Raw genomic sequence first — 23,701 nt, 5'->3', positions numbered from 1 at the left:
TGAAATGAACACATTTTACGGCAATTCAAGAGACTGACAGACGAGCCCGAGACGAACCTGAGAACACGTCAGCAGTTGACCCATTTCGACGGTCCCGGAGCCTCCCACAACAGGCTGGAGCCAGGAAGCTGTGGTCGCCAAGGAACTGAGGCGAGTTTTTTTAAGTTCCACATCTGCCGTCCAAAAAAATTGAAGACGCGGTGCTCTCCTCCAGTTTTGCTTTTGTCACGCATTTCATCCCTGGTGAAGTCCAGTGGACAAAACAAAACCGTGCACGATGTCCGTCGCTGGGATTAGGAAGCAATTTTACAAAGCCAGCCAGGTAAGAGCGCAACGAAGTTTTTCTTTAACTTTACTGAGTCGCTAGCTAGCTTGTTGCCACCGTTTTTCTTTTTATGGCAAATCTACGTTAGCCCCTAGCTAACTGGTTGGATTAAAAACGTCAAATGTCTAACGACAAACTCGTGATGAATCGTGTTTGTCGTTTGACAATTAATTTTGGGAAATAAATGTAAAAACTAAAATTGAGCAGACACGAATCAAGAGAATGCATTTGTTTTTGTTATGATCATTCTTTAGTGCAATTATCTTTTCTAAGCTTCCCAGTTGCAAGTTTTGGGGTTTTTCAGTCATTCCTTGAAAAATTCGGGAAAACGAAAACAAACCAAAAATACCCTTGACCTGAATGACCGAGAAAATACACAGATGCGCAGAAAAAAATATTTTTTTAAACATATTGTGAGTGCAAGTTAAAAGGGGCTTAGGCTATTATGCTATTTTCTAATGTTATATGAAATTATGTTGCAGAAACGCGTCAAAGTTAATTATTTATGTTATTACTGTAGATAATATAGGAAGGGGTGTCATTGTCTAGAAATTAAGATAAAATGTATTCGATTTTTGGAGGAAAACGAGGCTTAATCCGAAGACCCGTGCTAAAGAGATTTAGCAGAATACTTGGCCATCTGGCCAACATTTCCCTAAAGTGGTCCAGTGATAATTGGTATTAACAATGTAGGGGAAAAAAAGCTTCATTCACTATAGTGTGTCTGTTTGTCACTGTAAACCATAACTCCTCTTAACAAATTGCAATTGAGTTGGGAAGATGATATTCTACAACATTCAAGAGTATTTGCCAGTCCAATGTCTTAAACTGTTTCTGTTGCCCCATAAGAAGGACAGAACGCAACAAAAACATAACTGGCCAAACCGGTATGCTTTGAGGTTTTGCAAGTCACTGCTGTGGCCCAACATGTGATTGGCACTCGCAGCTTGGTGGGTGTGCCGATCCTGCATGATGACAAATGGAATTTTGGTTATGTCAATAACCCGCCCATACCAGTTTCGCAGTGGGTATAGATGTTGTCAGAAGCTTGACGGCGCTGAAATCAAAACAGGCTAAAGCCATATGACGTGGGATATCCCTATCACATATTTTTGCACTTGAGCCCAATTCAATTGATTTTCAATACATGCTGATACCAGGTCATGATCTGATGCCTTGGCAAATAATTAAAGGAGGAAGTCAACGATAGGCCACATCATTTGGAACCATCAGTCCCAATTCCGCCTCCCGAGCAAAGTCTTTATACCCATGAGGAAGGCATGGCCTGTTTTCGGGCATGATATCAAGTCAATTCAAGCCAGCCGCCACACTTGTGAATGGCACACACCCTGCCACGCGTGACCAATGCGTGGTATGGCATGACGTGAATGCTTTGTGGGATTTTAATTTTGAAATTGGCCCCACAGTAAATTGTCAATTGGATAGATGATTTTCGGATTCATCTTGCCGATACGTGCTGATTAAGTCCCGTAAGGATTTGCTTATGTCTTTCGTGAACTGTTTTTTTTCTTGTGAAATCAAGAAGTGGTTGTCCACCATTAAAATTGTTGATTGAACTTAGAGGATGTAGAGAACTTTTAACATTTCAAAGGACCCATCCAATTCGGTTCCTTTTGTGTTCTCAGATGGTGAGTGAGAAGGTTGGCGGTGCAGAGGGAACCAAGTTAGATGAAGACTTCAAGGACCTCGAAAGGGTATCACGCCAATTTCAAATGAAAATACACTACTTGTGTGTGCATGTTTTAAATCACTATCCCTCCTGAATGTGTCTCCAGAGAGCAGATGTTACGAGCAAAGCAGTGGTGGAAGTCATCAACAAGACAACCGAATACCTCCAGCCTAACCCGGCCTACAGAGCTAAACTATCGATGCTCAATACAGTGTCCAAAATCCGAGGGCAACTGAACAGTCCTGGCTACCCGCAGTCTGAAGGCCTGCTCGGAGAGTGCATGATGAAATACGGAGCAGACATGGGCCAGCACAACAATTTTGGTAAAGAAAGAAAATCATTAATCATGAAAATAAGGGTGAAGAACGTACATGCTGTTTCGCTTAACTCATTGACTGCCATTCCTGAATTTATTCTGGAATTTAAAATATGACATGCAGCGCCATTCCCAAATTTGTTCGGGTTTTGGTTTTTCTTGCAGGTTTGCTGATAAAGTACTGGTCAGACCTCTGTCCATGTTTTTTCCCTTCCACAAGGGGGCAGCATTTGCCTTTCAATAATAATAATAATAGATTTCATTTAAAAGCGCCTTTTGTACAGCCGCCCCCACTTGCACCTCATATTACTCCAGAAACATTTAATTTAGGAATAAAAAATATTTCTTTCTGATGAAAGAAGAGTCTCTAAGGCACAGGTGTCAAAGTCAAGGCCCGCGGGCCAAATCCGGCCCGCCACATCATTTTTTTCGGCCCGCGAAAGCAAATCAAACTTGTTAAATTCCATGATGATTGCTAAAATCTGAGCCAAAATTTCATATTTTTGGATGTCAACCACAATAAAAGTCATTATTCTTGACTTCAGATTTGAAAACGAGTTATTCATTAATTTGCCGTGTGCTCTATATGTAATATTTGAAGGGATTTAAACATTCTAATGGGTTCCCCAAATTCATAACGGCCCTCGAGAGGAAACCATAACTACAATGTGGCCCGCGGCAAAAAATGACTTTGACACCCCTGGTCTAAGGTTTCTTACGCTGCATTCAAGGTTTATGTAGTCTTCAAACTCAATATTCTGCGGCTACTGCATTTTGAGTGAAAATGACAAAACCCTGGCACTGGAGTGGACACATTTTCGCACATCGGCGGGCAGTGAATGAGTTAGTGTCCATTGCTACTTTTGAATTGAAGTGTCCATTGCTGCTTTTCAAACACACAGAACCAAGATTGACATTTTTCCATTGGCAAAACCAAATACTAATCGGGTCCATTTTTTTAGTAACTTGTTTCAACACACCTTGACGGTACCACCCTATGTTTTAAGGCGCTCCCTTTTTCATTTCTTGCGTCACTGTGAACCAAATGTCACCAAGCTTCATTCGAATTGCATGTTTCCTCCAGGTGGCGCTCTCGTGGCTATTGGAGAATCAATGAAGAAATTGTCCGCCATTAAGGACAGTCTGGACATTGACGTGAAACAGAATTTTATCGACCCGCTGCAAGGAGTCGTTGAAAAGGACATCAAAGATATTCAGGTAGATGCGCAGCAATTAATCGATTTATGAAATCAAAAAAGTCCAAGTCAGCTTTATTGTCAAATATGCTAATATGCATGACATACAGCACAGATGAAATTACTGTCCTCTCGGACCCAGCATGCAAGGCACTTATAATTACTGTAACAAACATAAGCATGAAAACGCCAATTTGCTGGGAGAGGGGAGCCGCTGCGTGTTCACGCGCCGCCATCTTGGGAAAAAAAAAATTAAAAAAATAACAAATATGACAACACAAAGACACAGAGTCATTCATTCTTCAGGACTTGCTGTACCCTCTTTGTGATGACATGAAGCAGTTCTAGTTGACATCTATTATCTAGATTATTATTATTATTATCATCTAGTTGAGTTACATCTATTTAAAAAAAAACTTCTGCTTCTGCCATCAGCACCATCTGAAGAAAATGGAGGGCCGCCGCCTGGACTACGACTATAAAAAGAAGCGTCAGGGGAAAATTCCAGATGAGGAGATCAGGCAGTCCTTGGAGAAATTCCACGAGTCCAAAGACATCGCTGAGAGTTCCATGTACAATCTTCTGGAGACTGATGTGAGTAGACGCTTGACTGGACTGCGTCCGTGACCGATTTCGTTTTCTCGTAATCTGACACAGCAGAAATCGCATGCCATTAACTATGGCTCCGGGATTTATGAACATCCAAAACAATATATAGTTTTTTTTAGGCTTTATTCGTTCAATTCGTCATGGTGTGGGCCATTAGAAAATGGATATAGGGCCGCAAATGGACCCTTGGTTGTAGTTTGGACACCTTTGTTACAAAGTGTTTATTTTCCAATGGCCATAAAAATAAGTTCAATATAACTTTGTTTTGAAGCTGGAACTAATTCATTGCGCCTCATTTTTTTTTCTTAACTCATTTGCTGGAATTCCTGATTTTTTTGGGGGGGGAAATTGAAAAGTGTGACGTGGAGCACCATTCCCGAATTTGTTTGGATTTAGTTTTTTCTTCCAGGAGTGCAGATAAAGCGCTGGTCAGACCTCTGGCAATGTTTTTCTCTTCCACGAAGGGGCAGCATTTGCCTTTTGTGCGTGTTAGCGCAATGTCTTGTATTGTATTTTGTACAGCTGCCCCCAATTTCGAGCTCAGATAACTCCAGACCCATATAATTTAGGAATGAACTCTTTTGTTTCTACTGAAAGAAGAGCGTCTAAGGTTTTTAACGCTGTACTGAATATTTATGCAGTCCTAAAACTCAATATTCTGTGGGTCCTGCAATTTGAGTGAAACTGACAAAAACCCTGGCACTGGAGTGGACACATTTTTGCACATTGTCTGGAAGTGAATGAGTGAAGCAGCTTTTCAATTTAAAACACACATTAGTTAACATATACCAATCAACGCTCTGTTTTGTTTTTGTTTTTTTAGTTTGGGCTGATTGGTTGAGACCTAAACCATTCATCGCTTATGATGTCATAGTCAAAAGACAGTGGCAAAATGAAACTCATAAAACTCAATATTCTGTGGGTCCTGCAATTTGAGTGAAAATGACAAAAACTCTGGCACAGGAGTGGACACATTTTTTTGCACATTGTCTGGCAGTGAATGAGTTGAAGAGCTTTGTTCCATTCGCAGCGGTTGTGAAATTTAAATATCAATAAATTTGTATTGGTTTGTATAGTATTCCCTTTAACGCAACTCCATCTAGTCTAGTGGATACATAGCACAATTACAACCAGAAGTGTAACTCCTATTCTAGGTGCCTTATAATGCACTCACCCCATATATGAAAAGCGTTTTAAAATAGACAATTAATTGAAGCGTAGTACTCCGAAGCGGAAAATAGTGTATCTTTAAAAAAAGGTTATTTTTATTTAGTCCTAAAACTCAATATTCTGTGTGTCCTGCAATTTGAGTGAAAATTACAAAAACCCTGGCACGGGAGTGGACTCATTTAATTAGTAAATAAAATGTATTATTATATTACAATTTTTGCACATCATCTGGCAGTGAATGAGTTCATGGGAAACACGAATGGTAAATACTACTGTGTGCATGCGTCTTGTATTTGCCATCGGATGTGTCAAATATAGTCTGCTTCTTTTTTTTTGTTTGTCTTTGTTTTCTTTTCTTTTGTTCTTGATTTTGAACAAGCAGCATCGGGAACTTGGCTGACCTGCTTCGCTTACTTTTTTTCCAATCTAGATTTGACGTCTGAATTTTGAGATATTATGCGTGAAATAATGAAATCTGTACCTTATGCTTTTTCTTGTTGTGAATGGCGTTTTTTTAGGTGGAGCAAGTGAGCCAGTTGGCATCGCTTGTCGAATCCATGCTGCAGTACCACAGAAATGCCACCGAGATTCTGGAGGAACTTTCTGGTGAAATCACAAAAAGGTTGGCTGGGTGACTATTTCGGGATGGGGGGTGGGGGGTTGATGTGCCACGTATAATTAGACTTCTCAATTTGGCCAGCTATTTCAGACAAATATTTTCCTTTTGTACCCCCGCCCCATTTCAAGCTCAGATAATTTCAGACCCATGTTAACTCCCAAGTTATCTTAGAGTTAACATTTTTTTCTGATGAAAGTAGAGAGGTTTCTTACACTGCATTGAATATTTATGTAGTCTAAAACTCAGTATTTTGTGGGTCCTGGAATTTGAGTCAAAATGACCAAAATCCTGGCACTGGAGTGGACACATTTTTTGCACATTGTCGGGTAGTGAATGAGTTAAAAAAATATCAACACATGTTATTGCTTACATTCCGCGCAGGGTTGAAGAAAGTCGATCCCAACCAAGACGAGAGTACAGACCCAAACCCAGACAACCGAGCTTCGACTATGGAGAGAGTGAGCAATCCAACGGAGGTTATACACCAACTGCGACAAGCCCACCGGCTTACTCTCCAGGTAAACAACATCACAGTTTATCATTATTGAGCGGCTGTTAAACTCAGAAGCTGCTGTCTGGAATGACACTCACAAGCCACCTGACAAGGTCCTGCCTCTTAAAGGCACACACACTGGCACAAATCTATACACGAGTGCTGTATATTCTGAGTTTTTTTTTCTGTGTTCAAATCCATTTGAACTATTTTGATATGTATTTGTGTGAGACTGATTATACCATTGTGCAAGGGATGCAACGAAGGGGGTGTTTGTTTCCTATGACTGATGTGTCTTTCCCTTTGCAACATAAACAATATCCAGGGCCGTCCGTTCCGAGAGCTTCCATGAAGAACCGAGCGCGTAAGTGAGCCCAAAAAGATGAGAAAGCCTTATTTGTTAACTTTGCTCCCTCTGTTGCACTTTTGGAAGGCTGAAAAGTATCTTGACTAGTTTATAAATGGTTCAACTAACATGATTGAAATGTGCTGTGAGATCTCGTGTATTCAATCTGTCTTGGGCGACACAAGATGGGGCTTTTCAAAATGGCATTCTGCAGATACATAGACTCTCGAGTTAACAATGCTCCTCATTTCTGTTTTTTTTTAAGCGTTGAGACATTTCATTTGTGTCGGATTGTGTGTATTTGGCTGACTGTCATGTGGAATCCTTGCATCTCCCCGCCCAAAAAAACACTGCTTTTCAACAAATTGAAAAAAAAATCACCTGGCTTGAATCATGCACAAGCACAATTAACTCATTCACTGCCAGACGATGTGTAAAAACGTGTACACTCCAGTCCCCGGATTTTTGTCATTTTCACTCAAATTCCAGGACCCGTAGTGTATTTACTTTTAGGACAACATAAACATTCAATTCAGCGTAAGAAACCTTAGACTCTCTTCTTTCATGAGGAAAAAGAGTTAATTCCTCTGTGATACGGGTCTGGAGTTATCTGATCTTGAAATGGGGGCGGCTGTACAAAATACAATACTGTAAATATCGTATTTATTCGAGTATAACACGCAAAATTTTCTACCTAAAAAAGAACTCAAAGTTTGGGTGCGTGTTATAAACAAGGCCAGGGAAAAAATCTCATATAGTTAAGGCTTTATCCCTTCCAGGAGGGGGCAGCATTTCCATGGCTATTCTCCATAGTCAAGCTGTTGTTAAGGTGCCCCTCAGTTTCTATTCTCAGAAAGACCCTGATCACGTGCATTCATTTTTTTAATTGTTCCATTTCTTTAGCTTCGCTTCATTTCCTTTCCTCACCCACACTCAAACATGAGTTAAGCATTGCTGTTTTGCAGACTTACCAATATCCAGAATTTCGATTCAGTGTTCTTCATATTTTAATTGATATACTGTAACCGAACCGAGAAAAAGTGAAACAAAATTTTAGACCGATTTTTTTATTGAAAATTAGGGATGCGCGTTATACACATGTGCGTGTTATACTAGAATAAATACGGTACATATGGATTTTTCTAGTGCTGTAAAGGACAGCCGATAATTTTTTTTGTTTCCTGACATCAGAAAAACGTTTTCTAGCATCTAAAATACCCAAAACACACAGGCTGATATTTCTAGTCAAATGCAAAACACCCAAAAAAATGAGTTAGTGTCCCAAAACTACTTCAAAATGACCTCGGAGATGCCGAGTTTCAGAAGGTCCCGCCCACTTGTTCATGACGTAACGCCAGGACGTCTTGTCTTGCTCTAAACTCAAAACAATGGCTTCAGATTCGGAGAAGATGCTTTCTTGTTACTCATCCAGTTATGAATATGATTCAAATAGTTCTGAAGAGGAAAGCATAAATGTTTGCAATCGATTAAAGAAGTCGCACCCAGAACATGCAGAAAATGGCGCCCGAGCTCAGTTGGAAATGGGCTGATTTGTCTGCTGGGAATGTGTGTCAGCGAATATCAAATAGTTGTCTTGGTGCAACACACAACGATTCACCATCGTGTTATTTATGTGTTTTCCTTCTAATTTTGTCATCAACACGGATCAACACGATGTTTTCAGACCAAACAAAGTACCCAAAATGCATTGTGTGTCGCTTTCTCGGTCAGGGGCGTTCCAGACGTGACGTCACGTCAGGCATCGTCATCAACTCGAAAACAAGACTTCCTGAATATTCAGCGCGAGTCTTAAAACGTAAAATATAGCTACTTGCCGTGGAATCTTATGAAAATACGCTCAGTAGAAGTCATTTGAAGTGATTTTACAATTTATGGACACAACTTGTCCGGGAGGCATCGGTTGTCCTTTAACAACAGCTGAAGCTGGAACAAAGCGCTAACATGGACAAAAGGGAAATGCTTCCCCCTTGTGGAAGGGAAAAAAAAATCCAGAGGCCATGGCCAGCGCTTTATCGGCACCCAAACGAAAAAAAAAAAAAAAAAATCAGAAATGGCGCTCCATGTCATATTTTCAATTCCCGAATAAATTCGGGAATGGTAGTGAATGAGTTCATTTGACGTTTAAAGAAATTTGACCCAAATGACCATATTTGGACATATGAGGTTTCCCCCTGACAGCAACGATATGCAAAACACGTTGCTGCAGGTATCAAGCTTCAGACAGTTTCACTTAACAGCATTGTGGTTATAACTTCTTTGGCTTCTATTCCAGACTGGGGTGAGGGGAAGGCAGGACCATCTCGTCCACCGCCTCACATTGTTCCCCTTTTGTCCTTTTTCAACAGCCGAGCCATGCTGCAGAGCCCTGTATGATTTCGACCCCGAGAATGAGAACGAACTGGGCTTCCGCCAGGGGGACACCATCACCCTGGTCAGTTACATTGACGAGAACTGGTTGGAGGGAAGGCTACGTGGCAAGACGGGATACTTCCCTAACAACTACGTCGAAGTGATCGTTCCGCTGTCGCATTGAATGCGATACGGAAGGGATCCAACGGACGACGTGAGGAAGGATTTATACACTCACCGCTACATATTTGTGAGAAATATCTCATGATGAGGGCCTATCTTGCTATTTTGCAGTTTGGTCAAAAAGCATTGTTTAAATTTTCAAAAGGTTTTCATACAAAGGTCAAAACTCGATTTGTGTGATGTATAGATGCCCTTGTGCACTTTTTTTTCTTGTCAACTACATTATCACTTGAAAGAAAATTTCCAAAAAGCTTCTACAATCCTTTTCAGGACATCATTAGAGGCCATTTTAACACTAAACACATTTTTCTTGGAAGTCATTTGCCATCTCGCCCTTACTGGTGTCATCATAGATGTCGGCCATTTTTTAATAGACAATCGGATACTACCATCTAGTGTTGGTTTTGGGCTTGGACTATTTTTCACTGTTAGGTGGAACTCTGCATACTTCGACTAAAATGGTGGTATCCCAAAATCTATTATTAAGATTAGATTAAAAATATATGTACTAAATTAAAAAATACATAAAATTAGACGAAGAATATTTGTGACACTTTTCTAATTATTAATAAATAAATAAACACGCCATCAAGCAGCATCAGGAGGTTCTTGTTGTCGGAGTCACGCAACAGTTTACAGCCTTAAAATGTATATTTTTGTGGAATCGTAACATATACAGCTAGCTAGCTATTTGCTATCTAGCTGCCTAGCTAGCTATCTATTAGCTATATAGCTATCTAGAGAGCTAGGTATTAGCTAAATAGCTATTTAGCTAATTTGTAACATACAATAAGGAGACGGAATTAACTTAACACAACTAGCTATCTATTAGCCAGCTAGTTTTCTATCTATTTGAGTTACGTCCGGGTTGAGTGAACGCTGGCGCATGTGGCTGCCACTGCTCACCCACAGAAAAACTTATCCTGTGACGGTAAAGTGACCTTGAGAGTTTTGAAAGGCACTTATAAATGAAATATTATTATTAGACTTTTCTATGGGAGTTTGTAATCATTGGATTTAACAGAATATAATTTGAGTGAAGACTAATGTGGGTTATGTAATACGGCAAAATTTAACGCAGCAAATCGTGCGTAATTGAATCCGATAATTGTAAGGTTAATCACAGCTTCAGCAGCGTTTCCATGTTACTCCATTACTAATTTCTCAGAATCAGAATCGTTATTGGCCAAGTATGTAGAACACACAAGGAATTTGTCTCTGGTAGAACTGCACTAGTATCATAAAAAAGACATGGCAAATAAGTATGGAGGACACTAATCTAATCTAATTCCTTAATGTAAATGGTACCTTTCTGGAACAACTGTGAGACAATGTGTGATTTGTGTGCATGGATCAGTAGCGCCTGCCTGAGGGAAGTCGCTGGAAAAGGTGGTGGGCAGGGTGCGTAGGGTCCAGTAGGATTTTTTTTTTCCCCGCACCCTTGTCTTTATTCTTGCAGTGTGCGAGTCCTCGTGACTGGGTAGGGCGGTGCCAATGATTTTTTTTTTCCCGCCGTCCTAACTGTCCGTCCTAGATGATGGCGAACAGGTTTCGCCTAACACTATAAAAGGAAGTGCGATCATGCTGCAAAATTATCTCATAAACATTTTAAGGGAAGGAAAAGGTTTTTTCCTTTTCTTGGTGCAATGTAAAGCAACCACGGCCAATGTTTGAGATGGATGGTATGAATATCATACCAATGACACAATTATCCAGTCCCTCAATTGATGCTGCTGGCAGTGTCGCTTCTAATGTTTTCTGGGCTGCCAGCGAACTTTGTTTCAGTGAGTTGTCTGCCTCGTGATCCTGGACAAGCTACGTATTTAAACCTTTAATTAAAAATGCGCAAATTAACTTGCGGTGTATTGGGTCAAACGCTGCGTCAGACACAATTGATCATCCATTTCGCATCTTTTTTTTCACGAGTGAAAAGACAGTTCTTTTTGGAATGAAAAACCATGTAGCAGTGGACTATGCCCCCCCCCCTCCCCCGCTCATCTTTAGTCCCCACCTGCTCCCGGTATGCCCTGCCCCCTTTCTCATTATCAGGCCCCCGTATCCCCAATCCCATGGTGCCTTTTGAAGCTTTGGTTTGTCCCCCGGGTTTAATCTTGTCGCTGTGTCAATGCCATTCTTCTTATTGAAGATGGGGGAGGAGGGGTCTGTGCAGAGGAATAACGACATGGTTCAGGTGTGCGTTTTCCATGCTTTGTTAGTGTAAATCAAAGAAATTAGGGAGGGAGGGTATTTAGACTCATTCTGGGTAAAATTATGAATAATGTCTCGGAACAAAGAACCGGAGTGTTTGGATGATGCTTGGTCATGGTAAAATAAAAGATATCATCCATTTTTACTGCAACACAAAATTCAAAAAAAGGCCCTGAAATATTGCACCGCGAATGAAGGAACAGTAAAAAGTTGATGTTATGTGCTGAAATGTAACCTTGTTGCATGTGTCGTTATTGCTATCCGTCTTAAATGTATTCATTTGTGAACTGACACATTGGGAGACTAAAAGTGGGATTATTCTGGATTATCTTGAGGATATGCGGATTACCTCTTTATGTTTGATGTTGTTTATTTTAATGCATCATATTATGTGAAGGTGGATGGAGGTGGTGTCTTTGCTTATTCAAATAAAAGTTGTCATACTGCGATTTTTTTCTTGTTTCAAATATTGCGTCATTTTCTATATTGCACCACTGTCTGGGGTTCGATATTGAAATCTCAACGTCGGCCTTGTGTGGAGTTTTTATGTCCTCTTTGATATTTATTCCGTACATATTCCCGCTCCTTCCCACATTGCAGAAACATGCATGCTAGTGGTCCACAGAAGACTGACAGGAACTGCCCATCATTGGTGTTTAATATGAGTGAGAATAGTTTGTCCATAGCAGGGGTCGGGGACCTTTTTGACTAAGAGAGCAGTAAAAGCAAAATGTTTAGAAATGTTTTTCAGTGAAGCCCCCCCCCCCCCCCCCCCCCCACACACACACACACACATTTATATCTATACATGTAGTGTGTATATGTGTGTTTGATTTCAACAAAATGTCAGAATGTATAATCTAAAATAACTGTGATAATACTTACCATTAATATGAATGGTTTTCCGTTCCTCGTGATTGGTAAAAATCCAGCCTAACTATCAGAATGAAAGACAACTTTCCGGGTTCATACGCAAAGTTACTGCTAGCTAGCCAGCATTAGCTGGCACGTTTGGTTTCTGCTGTCTGCAAGTACTGTATACTGATGCTAACGTTAGCATGGGGCTTGTCAAAGTGCCACTGACGTTCAACCGTTTCATCGATGATATTGTTTCATAGCCAATTAGAATCACGGCAGAACCTGTTCTCTTCACAAAGGCGAATCCGTCAGTCCATTCAATATGAAGTGTGCAATACTCTTTTTTTTCTCGTCGGTTTATTCAGAAGGGGGCGTTTACCTGTTTCAACGTCATCGGCCATTTAGGTCAGTATCATCCAATCAAAATTGCTTTTGTTATCATCATCGGCCACCTTCGGTCAGTATCATCCAATCAACATTGCTCTTTCACCCACCTGCAGACTGAACAGGAAATAAACATAAAAAAATAGCGAGAATATTTAGTTTTATCTGCGAGCCAGATTCAATTATCAAAAGAGCCACTGGCTCGCGATTCCTTCTTTATACTGAATTTTTATACTTGTCACTGTGTACAGTTCTTTTTATGAAACATTTTTGTGCATTTGTACAGTTCAGGCTTCTATCTTTTTTTGTTCATGCAATACGTATTTATTTGCTTTTTTCCATCCCCACCCCTTTAAATGTTGATAGCAAATTTCCCCACTGTTGCACTGTGAAAGGCTTTCTGATTGTGATCCTATTTTATGAGACAAATTAACCGCCAAACTTTTGCATTTTTTTAAATTATTTTAATCATTTTATTTCAGCCAATCCATTTGAATTACAGTGATACCTCGGTTTATGGACCCCTTGGTTTATGAACTTTTCGGTTTATGAACTTTACATTTATTAAATTTTTACCTTGGCATACAAACTATTTTTCGGGATACACACGGAGCTGCCACAATGAGTGATGTGTCATTTGCGAAAGAGCCCGTTCTCCTAACAAGAAAATGGTGGCCGACTGTTTTGTCCTCTATTCCCCGCCCACAGTCTTCGGTTAAAGCCACGTGATTGGTCAAGAACGCAGCCGTGGGGGGGCATTAAAGAGACTGGCAGATGACAGAGGGAGAGTGAGAAAACACACACACACACTAAAGGGAGACGACAGAACTTGAAATAAAAAACAATAGTGAAAAACAATAGAAAAAAAAGTGAAATAGTGAGAGAATGGATAGAAAACTGTGAAATTTGGACTCATTTCAACTTTGATAGTTCAAAAGCAGAGTGTAGACTGGAAGGTTAAATATCCCATCAATCAGGCTCCACAAATAACCTGCACAAGCCATCTGTACACTTGATGCAAAAAGCTATCAACCCAGCTAAACAGAACACAATTGATGAGGAAATAGGTAAAATTATTGCAGAGAAAGCCCCGACAAGGGATCATTCCTCAAGATGGTGAAAGAAGAAGGCTACGTTCCTCATCAAGTGTTTAATGTTGATGAAACCGGCCACTTCATTCTATCAAGCCATCAACGACCATCACAAAGGTAAATAAAATGACTTTATTATACAGTACAGTTTATTTATTTAATTATAATACCATAACACATTTATTATACATTAAATAAGATATATTTCGTGTAGTTTTAAGGCTTAGAAAATTAGAAAGTAGAAAATGTATGTTATGTTTTATGGGGACCTGGGAACTGATTATTCTCATTTTAATGGTTTCCTATTGGAAATTAATTTTTGGGATACACACCTTTCACCTTACACACTATGTCTGGGAACCAATTAAGTTTGTAAGCCAGGGTATCACTTTATCTTATTTCACTCCGTCAATTTTCAATATCATTTGTGATTATTTTGACATATTTCCCCTGAACCAGTGTATGTGTACAGTACATAATCTGCACAGTGCACGGCCTCCCCATTTGGGTGACAACCCGACCCCCACCGTCGCCCCCTCCACCAGACACGGCATGCTCCCACCAGCCAGCCAGCTGCTGGTTTACTGCCACAGCACCATCTAATAGGGAGAAGGCGTGTCCCTTACCCGGATTGCTCCGTGCGCCCCTTTGTCCTCTGGTGGTGCCTCAGCCAGCGACACGCATGGCGGCTGCACCCGTCAGGCAGCGCCCCGGACCGGGGGGAACCCGCACGCAGCTTCCGCCCTGTTACTACGAAGGTTTTCTCGAGAAGCGAGGACCCAAAGAAAAGGTAAATGTTCGTGTCGGGGTTTCCCTGACGAAACGGCCAACTTCCTTATCATGCCGGGAATGGGCGAGGCGAGTGGACGTTGCTACCTGCTGGGGATTTTCTTTTCCTGCCTTTGCCACTTGTCTGGTATTTGGCTCTTCACAAATAGACGATTTCTAGAAAACAACCCCTCTATTTGTGTTCTGAATGGAAACAAGTGTCAGACGATTTGTTTGAATCAATCGCGCATCCGGAGAATGTTGTTACCATGGTAACCGACTGCTCCCTGATGTGTGTTTTCGTTGTCTTTCAAGTTACATCGAAACGTTGCAGCAAACGATGCTACCTGTCCATCAATGCATGGTGATGACACCATGGGGATGGGGGACCCCCCTCCCCCACCCGGGGTCCCCCTTGGCTCTCATTAAGATGCTTTTATGACAGGCCGGGTCATTTGAGCCAGGCTCAGGTGCGGGGACTAATGCGGTGGTCTGCTGACAGCAGCTGCTGCCCACCCACCATTCCTCCCCCTTGGCAGGAAATATAATAAATTGATGAATGTTTAAAGAAAAAGACTAAACAGATTCTACATATTTATTTGTGTTTGTTGCAGGCACCCAAGCGTCTGTGGACATGTTTGTGTGGGAATGCGTTGTATTTCTTTAATAATTCCAAGGATTCTCATGTAAGTAGGATTTGATGGGTGACGTCTCTTTGAAAAATAAACATGATGGATAATTTCATATGCTCTGTTTTTGCAGTATGTAGAAAAGCTGGACCTCAGTGGGTTTCTATCGCTAAAGGACGACTGCAGCCGGGATCGAAATTTGGAAGCAGCCAGACTCATCCTGCGCATGAAGGATGGGGAAACCAGAATAACAGTAATGTCTCAGATTTCAAATAATTTTTCCTCCACTGAAATGAATAGAAATGCCCTTGTAATATTCCTATTTCAAAACAAATACATTTCTCTTAGATTGATAAAGAGTGCAGTATAATACTGCACGTTATACAGTAACATGGCATGAATAACAGTCCTGACATAACTGAATAGAATCTAAAGTCTGTTTTGGCCACATTTTTTTCATACTTCAATTTAATGGATGTTGTGCTGCTCCTTCAAGTGTTGAAGTAACTTGGCCTCACCAACGGGGCTGAATATTCCAGAGATACAAAAGAGATTTGACTCTCAGTAAGATGCTGTCATATCAGCCATTCTTTGCAGCAGATAAATACAGTGATACCTCGGTTTACGAACCCCTTGGCTTACAAACTTTTCGGTTTACGAACGTTAAATGTATGAATATTTTACCTTGGCACACGAACTTTTCATACACGAAAAAAATATACAAAAGTTTCGAACTTTTTCGTACACGGAGCTGCCTCTATGAGCCAGTTCTTCTAACAACAAAATAGCAGCCGACTGTTTTGTCCTCTATTCCCCGCCCACAGTCTTCGGTTAAAGCCACGTGATTGGTCAAGAACGCAGCAGTGAGGGGGGGTGGTTTAAACATTAAAGAGATAGGCAAACGACAGTGAGAGAGTTTCAACTTCGATAGTTCAAAGGCAGAGTGTAGACTGCAAGGTTAAAATATCCCATCAATCAGGATCCACAAACAACCCGCATAAACCATCTGGACACTTGATGCAAAAAGCTATCAACCCAGCTAAACAGAACACAATTGATGAGGAACTAGATAAAATTATCACATAGAAAACACCTACAAGCTACCTACTGCGAGCTAGCCTGCACACTGCTCATTAGATTACACGCTTGCTTTCTGCTGTCTGTCACAGAAGTATATTTATGCTAACGTTAGCATGGGGCTTGTCAAAGTGCCACTGACATTCAACCGCTACATCGATGATATTGTTTCACTGCACATTAGAATTACGGCAGAACTTTTTCTCTCCACAAAGGCGAATCCTTCCGTCCATTCAACCTGATTTGTACGATACTGTCTTTTTTTGTACTCGTCAAGCTTATTTAAAAGGGGGAGTTTACCTGTTTCGACATCAACGGCCATAGGTCAGTATCATCCAATCAAAATTGCGCTTTCTGCCAAGTGCCCCCCAAACAGGAAATGAACAGCGAAAAAGCGAGAATATGTATTTAGTTTTATCGGCGAGCCAGATACAATCATCAAAAGATCCATATACGACTCACGAGCCATACGTTCCGACACCTGCATTAGAGTGTTTCGTCTTCTCCACATATTCCATACAGAACGCTCAACAAATTAATGGCTAACTGGTTTTCAAATCTCACGTCAAGAATAATGACTGTTACCGTGGTTTACATACGACAATTTTACATTTTCGTTCGGACTTTCGCAAGCATCATTGCCCTTTACATGCTTTATTTGCTTTCACTGGCCGAATAAAATGATATGGTGGGCCAGATTTGGCCCCTGGGTCTTGATTTTGACACCTGTGCCTTCAGGACTCGTTCTGTTGTCCACACGCCATCGCAAAAGTGTCATGGATTCATAAATCCAGCTGAGTGAAGACTCACTACATTTGCTGATGTCTATTTGTATCCAGGCACCCAACCTGGAATCAAGGGAGCTGTGGAAGGGTTTCCTCTATTCTGTGATCGATGTAAATGATCTAATTTTTCACTTGACATTTTCCTATCACCTCTCTGCAATTTTCCTTCCCGTAAAATGTTTTGCCCCTCTGTTATATTAAAGCTGAATGTACCAACAAGCCTGACGTTGCTGCCGGGACAGCTCCAAATGCTAAAGGAGGTCGTGGACAAAGAAAGGTCCAGGCGGAGAAGTCGAACCCCGACACGAGCGCCTCCTTCGCCTCTCTCTGTCCCCTTAGTGGGAGAGATTCCACCGTAGGTTTTCCAGATACACTTGACAATAACGGAGATCCAATTAAAAAAAGTGACATTGATTTTTTTTTCCCCTTTGCAAAGATGCTAATGATGCGGTTTTGACCATGGCAAAATATGTTGTGGAAGCACCAAACTCAGGTTAATAGTTTCTAACATTGAAGTAAATTTGGTTATGTTGGATGTGACAGACTTTGATCAGGGACGACATGGTGAAATGTGCACGTCTGCTACAAGCTAAGTTTTGAAAGCAAGTTTTGAAGGTGTTGGACGTTTTGCTTCTCATCCGAAAAGATTCGTCACTGAAATAAAGTTGTGCTGGTAGCCCAGGCCCTATATATACCCCTAATGGACAGAGGTGGCGGTGCCAGACCTCTGCTCGGATAAGATTCTACTCTAAGGTTGGGGGAGCAGTGGAATACTCCCTGAAGGTAATCTGATTACTCCTTTGGTTCTGTCTGATTACCTCATATGTTCTAGAACATGCCAGCCAGAACAGAATACGTAATCATATTAGCTTCACAGAGTAGTCCACTGCTCCCCCAGCCTTAAAGGAGGGACCTATCAGAACAGAGGTCTGGCACCGCCACGTCTGGCCATTAGGGATATATATAGAGATCAATATATATAGGGCCAGAGTTACCAGCACAACTTTGTTTCGCTGACGAAGCTCTTCAGATGAGGAGCGAAACATCCCTCACCATCAAAGAAGTACAGATTACGGCTGAAGAAACCTTTTCATCGATGGACCACTCCTGTACGACTGGCAGCCTACACAGACATAAACACGAAGCTGTATGATCCACTGACAAAACTCCTGACCACTGGCATCTCCTGTCCCACGTAAATCCGCTTCAATTCCAAGCCGTGACAGTTCCACATAGCCACCGGCGTTATGCGCTGACGCTCCTTCCTTCTCACCGCGGGCTCCTCAAGGCATGCATCCATCCGGCCGCAGACTGTCCAAAAACCGAATATTCAACACAATGTCAACTTAGTTCTGCTTGTTTTTTTAAAAATGTAGAAGCTAGTCTGGTAGGGGAAATTCGCTGAATATATCGATGAGGGTTGCAGCTTTTGTTTATCTTCTAGTCCACTGAGCGATTGTCCGATTAATGAAACGATTAAGTCGACAAATTGGATTTTGCAGTGTTAAACAACCCATATACCCATTCTATATTGCAGTCTGTGTCATTGTAAGAAATTATTTTTTATTTGTTATCATCGGGAATATTTAGATTGAGACATCAGTTGTATTTGTTAGGATTAGACTTTTGCAAAAATGTCTCGAATGTAAGTGTCTGTCTATTTTTACTGAGCGGCATGTTTATCACCGTGTGATTGGGTAACAGGTGTTTTCGCCCAGTGTCGCGAACCGAGGCGGAAGTCCTCTTGGAGAGACACCCAGACTGTGGCAACATGCTGCTGCGTCCCGGAAGAGATGGAAGCTCATTGGCTGTCACCACACGACAGGACCTCAACGGGTAAACGGCTTCTGCGGCCAACATGAATTTCACATTCAAAGCATCGAAGTGCTTCAACATTTCTTTTTCTCCGTTTGTGTTCCCGATCCAGATCAGTGTTCAGGCATTATCGAGTAACACAGCGGGACCAGGGTGGATATGTGATTGATGTGGAAAATCCAGTCAGTTAAATTGAAATCAAAGATCCCCCCTCACCCCTTCACCCACTCATAATTCAATAACAATTTGAATTCATTTCTACAGATTCCTTGTGCAACCCTCCATGATGTCATTGATGCCCTTGTGGAGAAGACAGCCGGAACCCTTCAACCTTTCCTACTAGAAGAACCTTATGAAGAGAACATTAGTGAGTTTACATTTTTTTTTCGTTACAGACACTCCCCACATTACAAACGAGATATGTTCCGAGCGGTTGTTCGTAAGGTGAATTTGTTCGTAAGTTGCTACAGTGCTATATTTTGAATGGAATGTATGTTTAAAGGACAACCGACACCATTTTTTTGTTTCCTAACTGACATTAGAAAAACGTTTTATAGCATCTAAAACACCCAAAACACGCAGGCTGATATTTTTAGTCAAATGCAAAACACCAATAAAAATGACTTAAAGTGTCCCAAAACTACTTCAAAATGATCTCAGAAAGTTTCCGTTTCAGACGGTCCCGCCCCCTTGTTCGTGACGTCACGACAGGATGTCTTGCCTTGCTCGAGAATCAAAACAAAGACTTCAGATTCGGAGAAGATGCTTTGTTGTTACTCATCCAGTTATGAATATGATTCAAATAGTTCTGAAGAGGAAAGCATGAATGTTTGCAATCGGTTAAAGGAGTCCTCCGTTATCAATTCGAGCCATCAGGACTCCAATGTAGCGTCTTAGAAAATGCACAAGATGGCGCCCAAGCTCTGTTGGAAATTTCTCTGCTAGGAATTTGTGTCAAGTAATATCAAGTAGTAGCGCAACACACAACGATTCACCATTGCGTTATTTATGTGTTTTCCTTCTAATATCGCCATCAACACAAAGTTTTCAGACCAAACAAAGTACCCAAAATGCATTGCGTGTCACTTTCTCGGTCAGGGGTGTTCCAGATGTGACATCACGTCAGGCATCATCATCAACTCGAAAACAAGACTTTCTGAATATTCAGTGCGATTCTTAAAACGTAAAATATAGCTATATGCCGTGGAATCTTTGTAAAATACGCTCAGTAGAAGTCATATGAAGTGATTTTACAAATTATGGACACAACTTGTCCAGAGGCGTCGGTTGTCCTTTAAGTCAAACACTGAATGGGGAAGTATCAAACACAGACACTCGAACGGTCGTAAAATAAATTCACAACTACTGTAGTACGACACCATATATCCTTGGGTCTTCAGTAAGCCATTACTGAAGCTGCTAGCATGTCATTACTGAAGGACGTGCCAGAAGCCATTACTTTTAGTTATGCATCGCCTCCTCCTCCGAGCCTCAACTGGGAAGAGGGATTTCCTCCCCGCCCACATGCTCTACACAGCCAATCATAAGCGAGCTCGGCTGGAAAAATGTGCGCAATACAAAATCTAACTTACAACATCTCTATCTGAACATTTTCGATATACTGTACCCGCAATATGTACCATTGTTCGTAACACGAATGCTCGTAATTCGGGGAGTGTCTGTATGTGTTTCCTGGTGCTTTTTTTCCTCCCGGTCCCCCTCTGACTAATGAAATGTAATATTTTTGCATCCTCAGCATACGTTTCTGCCAATGACGAGAATGGAGAAAGGATCCTCCACACTGCCCCCACCAGCCCCTTGCCAAAGGCTCCTGCACTGCCCCCAAAGCAAAGTTGGTCTTAAAGCACTTGTCAACAGAAAAATAAACAACAATGTCATGATGTATTTACAGTTGGTGCAGATCGTTGGCCCAGCAGCCCCCGGACACGCTCTCCTGCTCCGGACCGCCGCCTCTTGACCTCATCGGTACCTGCCTCCCCCACCAACCCTATGAGACGGCTCATCCTAACACCTTCGCCCCTTGCGCAGTGTAAGTGCTTGAAGTCAGGCAATCGCAATCAGTGATGTGCGCTACTCATTAACATGTCAAATACATTTCCATTTATGTTTTAAAGTTAAGGTAGAGGAATTATGTCATGTCAAAGGTTTTTTTTAAATAAAATGTTCAATGCACCTTCACACGTCTAAACAAGAAATTTTGATGAACTCATTCGCTGCCATTCTCGAATTTATTCTTGATGCATTTTTGGATGGGAAAACGGAGTTCACAATCCATCAGATATATATATTTTCATTTTCATATATATATATATTCAGCCCGGATCGTCACCAGAACCTCATCCTCTCAACACATCACCCACCCGTCCTCCAACAGCTCCACTGGCTCCCAGTCAAATATAGAATCAACTTTCAAATTCTTCTTTAGCCATTTTGCGCTATCCAATAATTTATCTGGCTGGCTATCTGGCTAGCTATGTGACGGGCTACCTAGTGAGCACTTTATTTCCTAGCTATTTGCTATATATTAGCTATGTAGCTGGCTCGCTAGCTATCTAGCGAGCTATCTATTGGATACCTGAATGTCTAGCAAGCTAGCTATTAGCTATCTATTAGCTGGCTAGTTAGCTTTCCATGAGTGGGTTGAGTGAACGCTTATCCTGTGACTGTTAAGTGACCTTAAAAATGTATAAATGACATGTATTATTATTATTATTGTTATAAAGCGCTGATCAGACCTCTGCTGCCCCTTCCACGAAGGGGCACCATTTAACTTTTGTCCATGTTAGTGCTTTGTTCCAGCTTCAGCTGTTGTTAAAGCACTATATAAATCAATATGTTTATATATAAATCAATATTGCATTATATTTTGGACAGTCACCCCCATTTCAAGCTCAGATATCTCCAGACCCATAAAATTTAAGAATTAACTCTTTGTTTACGATAAAAGAATGAATGAAAACAGGTGGAAATTGATGATTCGTTTTGATTTCAAAAAGCCGTATTTGGACCAGTGGGGCAGCAAAGAAAATGTTATTGTAAAGTTTTATTGTAAATTTTTGACCTACTCCTTCAAATGCAAGGTTGAATGCCCATCATAAAAATTGTTGATACTGGAATTTAAGTAAAATTGTTGAGACTGGAAAAAAGATAAGTCACCAGACTGTTTCATGAGAAAATGTTCTTGTGACAACAGTGGGTGTCACTTTCTTTTCACTTGTGTGACAAAACAGCTAAATGTTTGGCCAGTGTGTCCAAAGAAAAGAATGCTGAAAAACAAAGAACAGGCTCAGTTAAGTTCAGAAATCAGAAAACCTTTATTCATCCCACAATGGGGAAATTTGCAGTCCACAGCAGAAATTTGAAAGGGGGTGGGGTTGGGGGATAGAAAACAAGATATTCTAAGCATAGCAAAATAAAAATGTCAACTGTATAATGTAAACGTGCAAAACCGTTTCATAAAAAAACGGGGCAGCCTTGCTAAATCTAGCACAGAGTGCCTGGAACCCGTGCATGGTGCAAAGAAATGACATGACTACCTATTGTATTTTGACCCTGACTTCCTTTTTGCACTCCTCTTGCAGCTCTCAACGAAGAACTCAAAGTGAAGCTGGAGAAAAGACGAGCCAGTCAGGAATAACAAATATGACATGGCCCTTCTCAGAGCAGCTACATATTCATTTTGTGCCTTGTAGGTGGAGCACTCAAGGCCGCGCATGGTAGCCACCATTTCCTTGCCGTAGATGTTGATGTAGGACATTTGTTAAGAACAAGACCGGTGGTGTAGGCACACTTGATTTTTGAACAACAAAAACTACTGGTTACAATCCCGACTGAGCACAAAACTTTTCACCACAACAATGGCTCAGAAGGCCAATGTAAAATCTAAGCATGGTGCTGTTTTTCTGAGCAAACCGTTTTTTGTGCTCAACTACTGGAGCTGCTAAGGGACATTTTTAACTCACACAGCGTTGAATATAAACTCAGTACAACAACCTACAAAACAAGAACTTTGTTGTCATGGTGTGACAAATCATAGATGTGTTTCCTTCATTTTATTTGAGTGTCTGTGTGTGTGCGCGTGTGTGTGTGTGTGTCCTTAAAATGGAAATTCTTCAGTATTGTACAATATCATCCTTTTTTTTCAAAAAAAAATATTGGTTCTGATTTGCAAGGCCGCCCCGTGGTGGAACACTAAACTACTGTGTTTGGCACAAATATGCCCCTCGGCCGAGGGAGTCGAAGTACTGTACACATATTATTAGACCTGGACGTGACCTTTGAGCTTTACTGGAGTATTAACATGACACTGCATTTGTGTGTCAAAGCCGATTGTTCACACGTCGGAGAGTGTTTTAACGGACACTTGATGTCTGGGTGACCTTGAATTCAACACATCAAAGAATTGGACAACCCCCTATATCTGTGACAACCCAACTGAAAGTATGTCAGACGGTTGTTTGCGTTTGTTAGATGTGACCCCATTATTTCCCTGCAAAACGTTTGTTTCTCCCTATAAGTTGGTTAGATATTTATATTGTTATTAACTCACCTACAACAACAGAACTGAGAAAATTATGTGAGGGATACATTTTTAGCCCCTACACACCCTTTTTTAAGTGTTGCCAAGTCTTGAAACCTTGATTAAATGCTATATTGTTGGTTCTTCTTCCACTTTTTTCATGACTGCCCTCTTTATGGATTATGCGTCGATTACAATAAACAGCCCTGTGGTATTATTATGCACCAAG

The 23,701-nt window shown here is 41.1% G+C and overlaps 2 protein-coding genes and 1 long non-coding RNA gene across 5 annotated transcripts; 2 read left to right on the top strand and 1 right to left on the bottom strand.

The window, feature by feature from the left end:
* Positions 1–103: 103 nt before the first annotated feature.
* On the top strand, positions 104–11,974 carry LOC148891356 (endophilin-A2-like). 2 transcript variants are annotated; one of them, XM_089007994.1, is made up of 9 exons: positions 106–322; positions 1,972–2,040; positions 2,122–2,338; positions 3,416–3,549; positions 3,963–4,121; positions 5,825–5,928; positions 6,307–6,443; positions 6,744–6,782; positions 9,131–11,974. In XM_089007994.1, the coding sequence occupies exons 1-9, from the start codon at positions 278–280 to the stop codon at positions 9,316–9,318; spliced, it is 1,092 nt and encodes a 363-aa protein (XP_088864120.1). In that variant the 5' UTR covers positions 106–277; the 3' UTR covers positions 9,319–11,974. The 2 variants fall into 2 exon arrangements, with proteins under 2 accessions (XP_088864121.1, XP_088864120.1); XM_089007995.1 differs by lacking the exon at positions 6,744–6,782 and having other exon boundaries at positions 104–322.
* LOC148891355 (uncharacterized) lies at positions 4,037–14,620 on the bottom strand. Of its 2 annotated transcripts, XR_016116416.1 has the most exons (4): positions 14,485–14,620; positions 12,763–12,884; positions 5,788–5,909; positions 4,037–4,175 (listed from the first exon to the last, which is right to left on the bottom strand). It is a non-coding gene; the product is annotated as an uncharacterized LOC148891355 (long non-coding RNA). The 2 variants fall into 2 exon arrangements; XR_016116415.1 differs by lacking the exons at positions 12,763–12,884; positions 14,485–14,620 and adding an exon at positions 12,411–12,725.
* On the top strand, positions 14,361–23,679 carry stap2a (signal transducing adaptor family member 2a). The gene is made up of 11 exons (XM_089007993.1): positions 14,361–14,648; positions 15,241–15,312; positions 15,389–15,508; positions 17,172–17,228; positions 17,321–17,472; positions 18,822–18,953; positions 19,045–19,114; positions 19,197–19,299; positions 20,689–20,784; positions 20,845–20,982; positions 22,535–23,679. Exons 1-11 carry the CDS (start codon positions 14,541–14,543, stop codon positions 22,588–22,590), a joined length of 1,104 nt encoding a protein of 367 aa, XP_088864119.1. The 5' UTR covers positions 14,361–14,540; the 3' UTR covers positions 22,591–23,679.
* The last annotated feature ends 22 nt before the right edge of the window (positions 23,680–23,701 follow it).

The sequence above is a fragment of the Hippocampus bargibanti genome, linkage group LG11 (genome assembly GCF_051943395.1).
Source record: "Hippocampus bargibanti isolate YZ-2025 linkage group LG11, ASM5194339v1, whole genome shotgun sequence".
Taxonomy (NCBI): domain Eukaryota; kingdom Metazoa; phylum Chordata; class Actinopteri; order Syngnathiformes; family Syngnathidae; genus Hippocampus; species Hippocampus bargibanti.
This window is presented reverse-complemented; position numbering and strand designations above follow the sequence as displayed.

Bases quoted from the DNA above. Each gene is read 5' to 3' on its own strand.
- LOC148891356 (XM_089007994.1), top strand. From the start codon at position 278: ATGTCCGTCGCTGGGATTAGGAAGCAATTTTACAAAGCCAGCCAG. The intron at 2,339-3,415 runs GTAAAGAAAGAA...TGTTTCCTCCAG, and splicing joins GGGCCAGCACAACAATTTTG to GTGGCGCTCTCGTGGCTATT. The intron at 5,929-6,306 runs GTTGGCTGGGTG...CATTCCGCGCAG, and splicing joins TCTGGTGAAATCACAAAAAG to GGTTGAAGAAAGTCGATCCC.
- stap2a (XM_089007993.1), top strand. From the start codon at position 14,541: ATGGCGGCTGCACCCGTCAGGCAGCGCCCCGGACCGGGGGGAACCCGC. The intron at 15,509-17,171 runs GTAATGTCTCAG...ATTTGTATCCAG, and splicing joins ATGGGGAAACCAGAATAACA to GCACCCAACCTGGAATCAAG. The intron at 17,229-17,320 runs GTAAATGATCTA...GTTATATTAAAG, and splicing joins TCCTCTATTCTGTGATCGAT to CTGAATGTACCAACAAGCCT.